Below are 15,046 nucleotides of genomic sequence, written 5' to 3' on the forward strand. Positions count from 1 at the left end.
GTCACTTGCCACGGTATGTAGTAGTCTGCGAATGGCATTGCATCACTGACGCATCACATGCAGTGCAGCTAAACAATTTCATATAGAAAAACATCATGTGTTGAAATGTTGCTTTGAGGCATGGTTGTATATTGACTCGAAATTCTAGACTGTATATCCGACATCTGCCTTTCCAAGAACACAATCGACAGTGTGTTGTTGTTACGGTGTTGCCAAGACAGTAAGAAACCGTCAGTTGAGCTACACAAAGGATGCGACTGCGGACTCTCTCGTGCCCACCTCCCCGTTGCGCATATACTCTCAATCAAAAGGGTGCGTGTGGGGGGGCGATCGCTGAACCATAATTCGACCGCTTCAACACGTAGAGTGAGCGAGACAGAGGCGTTGGTATCCAAACTAAACCAAACCAAACCTCGCCGCGCCCGGTATGAACCGGTTCGGGAGCGGTGCGCGCACTCGTAGACGCCCTCCCCTTCTTGTCTTGCAGCAATTCCTGCCACGCGCACACACACACAAAAAATCGAAGCCGGGCACGAGCACGCGCGCAAACGTCACCCCCTCCCCCTCTTCCTCCATCCCCACATTTACCATTGGCTCCTGCAGACCTCTCGAGCCTCCTCTTGTTCTCTCTTCGGATTGGCTCCGAGAGCTGCCTCGACGAGGACCCTGGTCGGCTGTTGGTCGATGTGAAGCTGAGCCCTTCCTTCCCATTGGTCCGTGCCAGCCGTGCATTAGAGCGAGGGAAACAGTTGTAAACGCGAAGCGCGTGCTGGAAAAGCCGAGGCGTTGGATTGAGAGCGGCGCGAGCACCGGAGACCAGCAGAGGCATCACTCGTCACAACATCCAGCCTCTCATCCGACTTTTTTTTATTTATTTGGATGCGGTTTTCCGTGATATCGTTAAAGTCTGAATAGTGACGAGAGGTACAAGTCGAGCTCCTTAGTGAGGCTTCTGATCTCCCGTGTTGGGGGCAGTTACTATTGCCCCTCGGCGGGGGACCTCGGTATTATCATTTGGGTTATCTGGGAGGCAAAACCGTTGCCTCTCACCGCGTGTTAGTGAATTTTTTATCTTCGGCGTATTTAGTCGTTTTTTTGTGAGACCTTAGATCAGGTTAGACTGGACCTTTAAAAAGGTGTTACACTGCTGCAGCTCTTTGTGTGGCTTTAGTTTCGTGTCCTCGTCGCAGCGACCCTACGTGCAGCACTTCTAGCTCCACGACATGTGCTCCCGGGTGTGGTTTGTGACAGACCGGCGGATCAGCCAGGAATACCCGCAGGTTCAGATCCTGCGAGCCTTGAAGGAGCGCTGCGTCGAGGACGATGTCGAATTCCGCTATCTTCTGATGGATGAGATCGTACTGACCATCACGGACGGACAGCTTGGTAAATACCAAACACACGTTCATTAACATACACACACATATGTATCACACACACATATATATATAAATATCACATACTGAACTTACTTCTTTTTTTTATCTTTTCTTCCTTCGCTGGATTTTTATAACAGTTTAATTGGTTAAATAACTGGTCAGCGTGGATAAGTTACTTGGAGCGCTTGCATTGAGCGGATGTGCATCACTGTGTGACTGTTTTGTGTATATTGTGTATTCATGCGTGTTGGTGACCGCATAACCCACTTATAGCTATTCCAACAACCACACTCGTATTTATTCATCGTTTTATGATACAATATATCTGCCCTTAATGTATTACATGGCCGTTTATTGTTGCAGCATATGCGCGCGAATGGGTGAACAGTCACGAGTGTGCGGGCTCGAGCGCGTTCATTATCAACATAAAGCCCAGTGATGGCAGATGGCGCGACGATCACAAAGAGCAGCAATTGAGCTGTTTAAAATTACCCACGCGATTATTTAGTGAACATTTTAGACCGTTTTTGTTTTAATTCTCCTAGTCTATGAGATTTCATAAAAAATGAATTAAATTCGTGAGATCGCGGTGACGCATTCGCGCGAGACTCCACAAAGGGCTTTAACCGAAATAAGCGATTATTCACGTGCTAACCTCCTCTGAAACACCAGTCTCGTCATGAATAGGTTTATTTGATCATGTGTAGCAAGCGCACTTGTGTAATGCTGACATGATCCCGTTCTATGTTGTCGAATGAACTTGATGTTTGTGCTCCAACGTGCTTGAACATTTCAGCATCTCATTTGAATACGGGGCCATGCAGTCATGGATTCATTCATGTTGAACCTTACAGTTTAAAATTAAAACACAGTTTTACCTGAGGTAGTTTGTTACTTTATATTGATGTAATCATGCAGGCTAAGGCAATTAAAAAAATGTAAATTCAGATTATGAAAGTTTCTAAAGAAATTTTGACATTGGGGTGGGTGGGGCTGCTTTGGATCTTGTCTTGGGGGGGGAAAGCCTTTCTTTAGGGGTGAGGTGAAGGGGGGCAGATGGTGAGTAGGACATTGCATTTCACATGGACCTGAGGTAAAGGGAGTGGCTATGCACCAGTGCATTTCTGCTTTGAATCAGCAGCTTTAAGTTTAGCGATCTGACTGCAACATGTTAGACAACTAGTCAGAGAGGACAACCAGAATAGACAAGATCAGCAAAGGCAAATGATAGATGAACGTTCCTATAACTGGTTAGCAAAGCCAGACTGAAGTATACTGGTACAATTTAAATCTATATGCACAGGTATTTCAAAAAGGATAAATGTGCAAGCCACAATTTGTAAATATGACAGAAAAATATGCCTTACAATACATACATTAGAAACTGTAACGAAAGACTGACTGCTCTGTGTATAACATGAATGACAAGCATCACAACAGCAGCAGGTTGTGTTTGATCTGCTTGCCTGTATCTGATTAGATGGTGGACAGTTGGTCAGCCCTTGGATTTAACCCCCCCTCCTGAGATCCTAACATTCTGCTAAGTTACATCATCAACATGAGACACGTAATCATGACAGCGGGAGAGAAGTCCTCCTGACAACACGAGTTTAGACAGAAAATCTACTCAAGATTTTCATAGACAGCTTGCGTCAGTAAAACACTGTTATTGTGCGTTTGTCATGATTTATTTAAAATTCATAAACATTTATTTGTAGATGTGTTGACAGGTGCTTCAATGGAGTACTTCGTGTTGTATCACGCACTCTGCGTTTTTCACCACACGCAGGAATCAAATAATCAATAAGCAATCAATGTTTAGCGTTTGATGCTTTTTGACATCTAGCGTAGTATCTATTCCACTAAATGATGAGAAATTGAACACCAATTTACTGACTCACATATACGCAAACTGCAATGCTTGAACAATTCAAATGCAAATGTTGCACGTCTGGATTCAACTGACTGTTTAGGATCTATTGATGTTTGGTCGGTCGTAAATGAAACCGCAGATTCATCTATAAACAGCTAATGAACCGTTTTCAAAGATCTACATATATACAAAATATAAGTGTGAACGCTCATCATGACAAGAGACATGTCATGATAGCCAAGTAGCTTTGTATGGTGATTCCATTCCATTATCTGATATAATACGAATCCTCCCTGCTGCTACTGGTTCTCTTTGTTTAATTGACACCACTTTGATTTGTGATAACCATAAGTGTTAATCTGTACAGTGCTGATCCTAGATCAGAACATTTTACCAGCCTGCTGATATAAAACATTTGATATGAGCCAAACTCGATGATCAGCTGCTTGTATCTTAAACCAGTTTACTTCACTGTTTAACACAGGACAATAGAGTACCCTAAAGATCTAGCTGGTGTGTATGTGCGTGCGTGCGTGACAGTCATGTTTCTTAAGACGAAACAGCTGCAGCAGAATTGACACGGTGAATGTGTAGCATTTGCTCTGAGGCTGTAGGTTCATTTACTTGCTTTAGGCAAGTTCAAGCTGAAAAACCTGACTGGTCTACTCATTTTGCGGTTTGCATTGACTTCAAATGGTTAAAAACAAATAATAATGCACTCTGACACACATGCACGTGTGTTTACAATAAAAACAGTTTTCTGGGCCGTTCTGTGTACTGCAGTGAATGTGTCTGTCATTTCCTCAGGAAATCGGTTAGACCTGATTGAATGTCAGTTGGCCCTCAGTCTTATATAAAGCCGTGTACTATTTCCTTAGATCGGACCGAGAATAAAGTTAAACTGTTATTCTTGAGCATAAAAATCATCAGATTTTGACAATAGAGTAATTTGTTTGGACTCATGTCTTAGTAATATGTATGTGAAGAGAGGTTGCTTGCGTATAGTGTTAAAGGGACAGTTCAACCCAAAAAGGAAATGTTCATCATTTTCTCTCCCTCACGTCATCCCAAACTTGTATGACTTTCTTCTTTCGCCAGAACAATATTTTGAAGAATGTTGGTAACGGAACAACTTTGGTCCACATTGACTTTTATAGTGAAGGCAAAACTGCTTGGACACTTCTCAAAACATCTTTTGTTTTATTGAATAGAGACATAATAAGCAGACAGATTTTTTTGGGATGTTTACTATCCCTTTAAGTTCCATAGAAGGTAGCTCTCTATGAATGGAGCTGTGGTCTCTAAATGGTTGGTAACGTAAATGATTGTTGTACCTTTTCAGGCAGAATACAATCAAGTTAGCACACTTGAAAGAATAGTAATGTTAAAAAAAACATGTGAATTGCTTTAATATTGTGCCGCTTTAACTGCTTGCATTCGCAGTCGCTTTTGACTTGGCATTTGAAGCATTCTTTCTGATCCATGAGAGGAAGAGGGAGTGCTGATGAAGCAGTTGCTAGTGAAGATGCTGAGTCGTGGTTTGTGTGTTTTGCTCCATCCTAAAATGGCGGAGAAATGGAGAGAGAGACCCGAGATTATGTGACGCATTCATGTTTTGTCTTTCTTCTCATGTCTTCTCTCTTTTGCACTTCCTGTTATCTCTTGCCATTCCTTTAAAAATAAAAAACATGTGCGCCGCGTTATGCAATCACCTCTGAAATCCTGTCTCCACTTCTTCTGTTGTTTGTTCCATTTAAACAAATTTGCTTGCTTATTTACATGTATAGGATTATATGAAATAAACTGTGAAGGGTTCGATCTCTCGCAACCCCTCGTGTGTAAATAAAGAGTCAATGCTAGAATTTGAATTCAATAACAGGGCATCTGCCATAAAAACTGGTTTTAGAGTTTACTAATTGACTTGAGGCTAGTGTTTAATTGAGCATATGTCTTAAGTGAAATCTTGATTCAAAACAGAGAGCAGTCTAAACTAGGTTAGTGGGTCAGCATGAACATGGCAGTACAGAGACGAAGCAAGAGACCTTCTGCAGTGTTGCGTAACTGCTTGATCTCAGCTATTTAGTATTACGGAGATGCTGCGTGTTTTGTGAACCAAGGCCAGTTCATCCGTCAAGCGTGTTTTGAGCCAGTCTTTTGTCCAAACAAAAGACTGGCTCTCATTGGTTACTAGGATAATTGTACTAGGTGTGATCTACATAATACTGCACTGACTAAAACATGGCGCACTGACTGTACACAATTATCACAGAACTGACTGAACACTGTATGATATACTCGCATGTTTGTTTCTCTCAGGTCTGCGGGTCGGCCAGGAGACCGTGACCTCATTCCCGCAAGTTGCTGTGGTGCGTGTTCCGACCCCGTGGGTCCAGTCGGACAGTGACATCACAGTTCTGCGTCACCTGGAGAAGATGGGCTGCCGCCTGGTCAACCGGCCACAAGCAATCCTTAACTGCGTCAATAAGTTCTGGACCTTCCAGGAGCTCGCCGGCCACGGAGTCCCTTTGCCGGACACGTATTCGTATGGTGAGAACTGATACATTAATTCTTTTAATAAAGAAACATTGACACTTTGTGTATATTTATGTATGTGTATATTTTTATAAATTATTAGTTGAGTCCATAAATATTTGGACAGAATTTTTTTTTAGCTGTGTACCAAAATGTATTCTAGTTACAGTTTATAATGGATATTGTCTTAGTGTAAACTCACACCTTTATTTAGAGTGTGTTCACATCCAGATTTGCTGAAAGGTTTAGGAATTACAGCTCTTTAATGTGTAGCTCCCCCCTTTTTCAAGGGACCAAAAGTAATTGGACTGTCAAATCAAAAAGCTGTTTTATGGACAGGTATGGGCTTTGATACCTGTCTTTAGTCTTCATATAAAGTCTACATAAATGGAGTTGATTCTAAGTATGGTGTTTGCATTTGGAAGCTATTGCTGTGAACCAACGTCCTGCGGTTCAGGGAGTTGCAAGTTGATGGCGGTCCACCATATTCTATTTTTTCCACCATAGTATCAAACCCCCTCTCTCTCTCCCTCTCTCTCTCCCCCTCTCTCTCTCTCTCTCTCTCGCTCTCTACCCCTCTCTCTCTCGCTCTCTACCCCTCTCTCTCTCGCTCTCTACCCCTCTCTCTCTCGCTCTCTACCCCTCTCTCTCGCTCTCTACCCCTCTTCGTGTATTTGCTTGTCCGCATAAACATCAACAGTCACAGATGTTATTGACAGAGAAGATGGACGATCGAGTTTATCATGAATTAATGAAAGGTTAGAAAGCAGAGTTTTCCACACACCCTTAATTTATGTGATTGATGTGAGATGTGTGCGAGCTGTCACCCTCCCTATGGTGTGTGCGCAGTAATTAAACGATATGCGCTGCATGAGTCAAACAAGTTATATAGCAAAAATCACCTCGTATTTCCTCTCTTCAATGTAAACGTATGGTGATTTTGTCAGACGATGTAGCAGTTAAAGTAAACTGGTTGGATTAAACATTAGGTATTCAGGTGGGATTAGTCACTAATTTATATTCCTTTAAATCTGACATAAGAACAGATAATATGTGAAAACAGGCAGCGGAAAAGATTTCAAGTGGCAAAACTAGTCCAAATGCAAACAGGACATGAAGACGTCACAAATATGCTAATTAGTGCATGACGTCATCTTTGCCATTGTCTGTCAAAATCCTGTGGGAAACACTTTAGTTGGGTTTCAAAAACTAAACCAATACATCAGAAAGATCCCTGGAACATTAAGAGTGGCCAAATCAACAATTTGAAGAAAACGACACACTGGTGAGCTCGGCAACAACAACAAAAATCCAGGACGTTTATATAAGATTACGGTCCGGAGTACATATGATGGCATTATTCTCTCTAATTATAAAGAAAAACCCCTCACAACATCCAGACAAATAAAGAACATACATAAACAATAAAGAGAAGACAAGGACAACTCCAAGGTGTTTACAAAAGGTACAAAAGCCTCAAGAATAGGGTGGGTAGATTAGACTTCTAAAATAGCTGAACAAGCTCTTTAAAAGCAGTTTTGGGAGGGATTAAACTAATATCAACCTGCATAAGACTATTCAATCAACTCACTTTTATTGTCACATCACCACGTGTGGCGAGTGAAAGTCTCGGGTGCGTACTCAATACAAAGTAGAATGCAGTTGGACAACAACTGTATGACTTTACAGACTTAAGTGACAGTATGTAGTGGAGACGAACAGTGCAAATATAAATAGACCGACTGTACAAAAAAGACAATGTAAATTATACATAGGGACAGTATATAAACATTAGACGTTGAACATACACGTTAAATATGCAGGTGTACACATGAATGTATGATGGATCAACCGTATAGTGCACATAGTACAGATATAGGTATGCAAGGTTGGTAATGGATGGTTATTGCATTAGGTGCAATGCATGATGCATTATAATGCATGAAACTGTAGTTCATGGTAAAAAGAAGTAAGCTTGTGGAGTGTATCAGGTTTTGATGTTGAGCAGTCTAATAGTCTAAGGAAAAAAGCTCAGGAATATTAAGAATAAAAACTATGGCGAAGGCTTGAAATATCTCATGATATTGGCAGAAAACATCTTCTGTAAAATAGTGTTCAGGCAGTGCGATTCCACTTCCATGTGTGCTTCCTAAGGCACTGTGACACTGGTGTTTTTTGGTGAAGTTATAGAAGACATAGGCATCCAGATTAATCCTCACTTGTCTGGACGTTATGAAGGGTTATTTCTTTATCACGGAGAGGATAATGCCATCATCCACTTTTATTTTGTTGCTGAGCTCATCAGTGTGTTGTTTTCTTCTCATTGTTGATTTTGTGACTCTTGATGTTCCTCCAATCTTTATGAATCTTTATGAGCTGTAATTCCTAAACCCTTCATCTAATCTGAATTCACTTTAGGGCAATATCCATTATAAAACTGTGACTTTTAGGATGAAAACATTTAGGTACACAGCTAAAATAACAAAAAATGTGCCTCTGTCCAAATATTTATATTAAAATAATACCTCAAAATATTGGCGACAATTACCCAGGTAGTCACTATTATAAACACAATAGAAAAAATATTGGTAATGCCGTTTTTATATTTCAACTTAAATGTTGCTGCCGGCACATTCGTTTTAACTGCACTTCTGTGTAGGTGTCTGTATTTCTCATTCATTCAGACTGTTGTTAGTTTAAATGGCTGCTGTTTGGAGAATGAACGGGAAAGCCCTCATGACTGTCTATAGAAGCTAAACATGATCAATCAGAGAGAGAAAGAGATGGTTTAGGGATGTATAACAGCAGTTAAAGCTGCTTTAGTGACGTGTTCCTGGCAGAGGCCTCCTTTACACACCCTGCATTCTCTCTTTTGCTCGCTCGCTCACTCTCTCTCCCTCACTCTGTGCCCCCTCCCACTGAAAGCTGCGGCTCCGCTCAAACGGATACTGCATCGATTACAAGAGCCATTTTCTTTTGAAAATCACATGCTATTTGTGTTAAAGCACAAAGCACAGAAATTTCTAGCCGTTGTAAAATCACATTTTGTGGTTTGTGCTTACACCTTTTATTTCTCATGCTGTTTCTTACACGGCTTTCTTTTGGTTTTCTTGGCTGCTATTCGGTTACATGTGGCCATCATGTGTCATCTGAAAAACATTTTCCTAACACATCTTAGAGCCATTAACCTTCAGAATCTGGTCACGTAGTTGGACTGACTGCAGATCAGGAAACAGGAGACGAGCATTGCAACAATAATTGTCAGCATGGCTGTTCTTCTCATGTGGATATAAAATGTCTCATTGTTGGTTGTTTCATTAGAGCTGTTTTGCATCTCACTTAGGAATCTCACACCAAGTAAATCTCACAATTAAGTTCACTGAGACCAAATGGTTGCATTTTGCGACTATTCTTCAGACAAAACGGTTGGAACTGATCATCAATATAATTTTTGTGCGTTAAAAAGTCAGTGCACAGAAATGCGCGTCCAGAGAGTCAGAGAACTGCGTATAGTAGTTTGCAGGCTTTCACATCTTCTTACTCTGAAATGGACACAAACACAACATTGCGTCAAAATTCCCATATAAGCAAGGATCTGTGTGAAAGAGGTTTGTTTCATGAAGGCAAACAGTTGGGAAACAAAACACATGTCACAATATAGATCCGTAAACTCTCTCTTTAAGTTCACCCAAAAATTAAAATTCTTTTACTCACCCTCAGGTTGTTCTAATTTCTTTGTTCTGCTGAACACAAAGGAAGATATTTGGATGAATGTCAATAACCAAACAGAGCTCATCCCCCATTGAGTCCCATGGTATTTATATTCCCTACTATGGCAGTAAATGGGTGATGAGATGTGATTGGTTATTGACATTCTGCCAAATATCTTCCTTTGTTCTGCTGTACACAAAGACATTTAAAAAAGTTTGAAACAATCTAACGATAAATATATTTACAGAATATTTATTTTTGGGTGAACTGTCCCTTTAAAGGTTAGGGTTAGGGTTAGGGTTGTAGTTAGGTCTTTGTCTGCGTTGTCGTGTAGTGTGCTGCAATAAGTGCCATAGTAATTCAAGTAGTCTCACAGTCCTGTAGTTTTAGCTCAGCTGTAGTGGCACCACCTCTCTGAAATGTTAGTCTAGAGCCCTGTATTCACACACTGTTTGTGCATCTCCAGGGGGACATGACAACTTCCGCAAGATGATCGATGAAGCCGAGCCGCTGGGTTACCCTGTGGTGGTGAAGAATGCTCGTGGACATAGAGGTAAAGCACGGATCCCTGAACAGCTGGTGTTCATAAGGGGTCCTTTGGGGGGGGGGGAGAGAAAGCAGCACATTTACCCAAATGTAGAATTTACGTCTACAGGCTCACATGTTGTGCCTCAATAAAGAAGTTACACAGCTTGATGAATCTCAGGATAAAGAAACAGAGAAGCTTGGAAACGCTGTCCCCTTTTAACCTCAAAAACAAAGACTGACGTTCTTTTTCCCGCTCTGTGCTCAGACAGGGCCTTTGGCCTGCGCTCAAGCAATATGTGGTGTGTTTGCTTGCATGCATCAGTTTAAAAACTATTGTTTTTAGATAATTGACTGGCGCTCAGTTGCGCAGAGCAGTTGTTGACTTGGCTAGATTAAGAGCAGCGGCAACATCTGATCAAAATTATGATGCTGCAAATATCATGATTTATTAGTCGTGGATTATTCTGCTGGCAGGTGCTCTCAGACAATAAGCTGTTTCAGACTGCTGTTATGCAGGTTTTTGCTTGCGTCAAGATCTGTTTCAAGTATTTTGAATTTCTGTGTTCATTTTGAGCTGGTTTGTTGAAGATGTAAAGATTTTGTATTTGCTGGGTTAAACGAAGAACCTGATATATGACAATTTAAAATTGCCATTTACCAGCCTTGAAACGTCATTGAAATTCATTTTTAATTAAATAAAATGTTGCATGTTATGCCTGGCTCTAAAATGTTTAATTTGCAGCCCTTTGCAGACTTGAATTATAAAAAATCCATATCCAGATATGACAAATCTTGGATTTATGGAAACCTATTAGTGCGAGAACCCTGGTTATGACAAGCAGGACGTTTGAGTGAAGTTTAGTTTAAAAGGTATGCGATTAGTTAAACTATGGTTGAAAGTTAACCCGCACACGGTATTGACCTTTGTCAGGCTATGACATGTTTCGAAAGGTCTCCTATGGGAAATTAGGTGTGGTAGCCGAATGCCTAAGAGCACTTTCCTGCTTTGTGACCTTTGAGCCCTTGACCAATGCACCCAATTCCTTTCTCTATAAGGTGCTCCCTTCTATTGGTGTTAGTGTTTGTATGATATTTCCTTTAATGCGTTTTCCTTTTATGAAGATTTTGCAAGATCTTGGAAAAGAAAAAACACTGGCAGCTCTGAAGTTAAAATTGAGCCAGATTACCTTTGCACCCAGTTTTGCATGAGCTATAAGTGCAGCACTTTTATAAAGTTAAAATTGTGCTCTGTTTTGATCTGAACAGGTAAAGCTGTGTTTTTGGCCCGGGACAAGCATCATCTATCAGACCTGTGTCACCTGATTCGTCATGACGCCCCATACTTGTTTCAGGAGTATGTTAAAGAAAGCCATGGACGAGATGTGCGAGTGGTTCTGGTGGGGGGTAGAGTGATCGGATCCATGCTGCGTTGCTCTACAGACGGGCGCATGCAGAGCAATTGTTCGTTGGGTATGGTTTTATAAAACTAAATTATGTACCAGAGTTATATGGAGATCTCAGTCAGAGCTGTTATTTTATTGTGACTGAAATGGTTTAGTAATGCAAGTAATACTTTAAATGAAAAATGTACGACTTTGTTGGTAACTGCCAAACACTAAAAAATGACTAAATCATGTTGTGTTTAAAATGTTAAAATAGGTTAAATCAGTTAGAAAATGTGGTATATCGAACAGAAATATGTGTTAATGGAGCTAACTGCCTTTTTTGCATAACTTCATCACAGTAAATGAGATGGTGGCACTTTCATAAGACCAAGTATATTTATTTAGCACATTTATGCAAAGTGACTTGCATATCACATGCTTTCTTGTCTGAGGTATCCTACGGAAACTATCAAAAAAGTTTCCCAGCTCAACGCTTGCTCTCCTTCGCTAGGTGGCGTGGGAATGATGTGTCCCCTCAGCGAGCATGGAAAGCAGCTAGCCGTCCAGGTGTGCAATATTTTGGGAATGGACGTGTGCGGAATCGACCTATTGCAGTTAAACGACGGCTCCTTCCTGGTGTGCGAGGCCAACGCCAACGTGGGCTTCATCGCGTTCGATCAGGCGTGCGGAATGGACGTGGCGGGCATCTTGGCCGACTACGCCCTCTCCCTGCTGCCGAGCCGGCTCAGCAGGAAGATGTCCCTTCTCTCTGTGGTCTCCAGCACCAGCGAAACGAGCAGCGAGCCGGAGGTGTGTATTCCCACCGAGGTCATAATCCCCACAGAGGTGTGCATCCCCAACGAGATCTGCCCTCCCGGCGCCACCTGTGCCCTCCCCGACGGGGTCTCCACCATGAGCACAAGCTCCACCTCCAGCGAGAGCGAGGCAGATCTAACCGAAACGGGTCCCGCCCCTGTCGCTGCGGACCCTGCCTACAATATCAACTCTCTTCTGGCGAGTGAGATTTAACTGTTGACTGAGTGAGCTGGAATGCCAGCATCGCATACACATACATTGAAGAGCGCGACACACACATACTGAAACGGACATGATAAATACAGGTGCACACATGTAATTAAATTAACCCTCCCTGTAAACCCCTGAGGCTGCTCCCCTGATGTTTCTCCAACATTGACAGACTATAGATTCATACAGTGCAGTTTGGAAACGCACAAGATCGTGTACTCTCCAGCTTGGCTGTAGTGCACCAGCTAAATATGTGTTTGCCACTGTAATATGAGGGCGCATGCAGTGTAGAGAGGTTTATTGGGACCAGACTCCCAAATGTAATTATTCTACATTCCAACTGGATTCTAATGTACATACTTTTGGGTAAGGACACACACACACACGCTCAAGGACATATTAAAATCTGTATTATAGAGTGAATGAATTTTGTCTGTTACAAACCTTTTGGTGAAGGCCGGATAAAGGTATAATGCATTTTCTATGTGGGCAAGTGAGAAATGGACCCACATTTAACTACCTGTTGGCATGCAGCACCCCGTATACAGAAATGTAAGAGGTATAGCAAAACTGAAACTGGAAAGCTGCATTTATTCTGTCCAGATTGCAATTAGACCCCGTCATCTATTTTAAAGCATGAATGAGTATTTTAGGCTGTTGCAATGGCTACCTGTAGTTAATGAATTACTGCTGATCAGACTAGCGAGAAAACTGTGACTGACTGTGGGATCGGTTTTGTATGACCTTTTTAATATATATGCGTGAGGATGTGGCCCCTGATCTATCGTCATGTGCATCTCTTGCTTTGTAATTCTGTAAATGGGGCGGCCATTTTAAAACCCCCTGTTGTCCACCATTTTGAACTGGTTTAAGCACTCGGTGTTCTCACATTAATCTTACTTTAGGCATGTGATGTACAAATTCATTTTCCAATGTCAGGTATTCAAATCTCCGAATGACCACGTCAATCTGCATGTTTGCCACACCAAAGGCAAATTGCTCCCACATCTTCGAGACTGAATGGCGAGTTGCATAGCAATAGAGAAAGTAGATTTTAAATACTAATGTTTTTACCACAAGGGCTGAACGTTTTGCCAACACTAAACGCTGATGATGGATGAGGTATTTGTCTTCAACGATTTGTTTGTACAACAATATTGCAACAATAAACTAAAGTGTCAACTCGAATGGGTGCTACAACTTCTCTTAATTCAGCCCAGTGGATTTAAAACCAGTCATGCGTTTTATTGAATAAAAAACGATTGTTTACTTGTTTTAAAAAGCAGCTTTATCTGTAAGCAACAGAATTATTCATTTCTGGAAATGCCACCAGAAATCCAAAAATACAGATTAAATCAGTTTTGGCACATTTGCGAGTACATTTAAGTTCACGTTGAGTCTTAACATGGACGGAATATAACGATAAACCTCATGTTCACCATGGACCAAGCTCATGATCCAAGCCAGCTCAGAATGGTTTACAATGGTAGTCACAGTTTTTAGATGAATAACAATGGGATTCACACTTTGGTTTCAATTCTGCATCAAAATAGGATGTGCAACCGTTTACATTGACTCAAACTAGATTTAGATTTACAGCTAACTCAGGGAAGCAGCCTTGATCAAATTCCTCACCTTGGAAATGTGACATTCATGCTATCCAGTCCTGCCTATGTGTATCAATAAACAAAAGTACAAACATTTTAATGAAATGCATCCTGTGGGACCTGATGGTTACATGCACTCTGTTCTTGTTTGTTTTATATTTAGTGTTCTGTTGTCTTTTCCTAATTTATATTTTAGCATTCTTGGAAAAAGGTAAAAACTGGTTTGTAATGAGTCTTATTGAAGAGATGTTTACCACCTGAGACGTGCACACACACACACACACACTTCTCACCACCCTCTCAAGTGTTGTGATATGCTGTCTAGTGTGTGTGAGATGTGTTTCATAGTTCCATTCAACCAGCGATGTGCTCCCTTCACCTCATCCCACACAAACACGAGTGTCCCTGTAAATTCTGACACTTTGCAGTGTTCGGTATAGCACACAATATGTCGGACTCTTAAACCCTCTGAATCTTTAAGTAGAACAGATTTTTTTTCTCCCCAATGTTTAATGTCAAATCTGTGATCAAAACATTTTGTGTGCAAAATTGATTTAGGTTGGAGATAAAACTCCTATGAGAAAAGAAATTGTGCCTGAACTGAATGTTCGAATGTGGTCATAGTCACAGTAAAGTTTGGATCAATAAGGTACCATCACATTGGAATTAACGATTTTACTCATTGGCCATTGAGGTAACAAAGTAAAACCAAACCAACAGTTGCTGCTCATGACCACTCTGCTCTCTGGTATGAAAAAGGGAAATGTTATGAAAATCCATGTGTTCATTAAATTGCTTCCTTGTTTTTTTTGTGGAACCTAAATGCCAAAAACCAAGCAATGTTGTATAATTTAAAACAAGAACTTAGTGATAGAACGCTAACATTGATGTTATGTGTTATGACGTAAAAATAACATTAACAACAACAATAAAGACATTTTAAAAATGTCCAGAATATGAAAATGTGTTTGATTTCAGATTTCTTTCATGTCACATGTCAATAGA

At 41.1% G+C, this 15,046-nt stretch overlaps 1 protein-coding gene across 1 annotated transcript; it reads left to right on the plus strand.

Annotated features, from left to right (window-relative positions):
* Positions 1-747: 747 nt before the first annotated feature.
* On the plus strand, positions 748-14,989 carry rimkla (ribosomal modification protein rimK-like family member A). The gene is made up of 5 exons (XM_056772651.1): positions 748-1,386; positions 5,569-5,799; positions 9,962-10,048; positions 11,290-11,493; positions 11,920-14,989. The coding sequence occupies exons 1-5, from the start codon at positions 1,224-1,226 to the stop codon at positions 12,435-12,437; spliced, it is 1,203 nt and encodes a 400-aa protein (XP_056628629.1). The 5' UTR covers positions 748-1,223; the 3' UTR covers positions 12,438-14,989.
* The last annotated feature ends 57 nt before the right edge of the window (positions 14,990-15,046 follow it).

Source organism: Triplophysa dalaica, chromosome 18 (assembly GCF_015846415.1).
Source record: "Triplophysa dalaica isolate WHDGS20190420 chromosome 18, ASM1584641v1, whole genome shotgun sequence".
NCBI classification, from domain to species: Eukaryota; Metazoa; Chordata; class Actinopteri; order Cypriniformes; family Nemacheilidae; genus Triplophysa; species Triplophysa dalaica.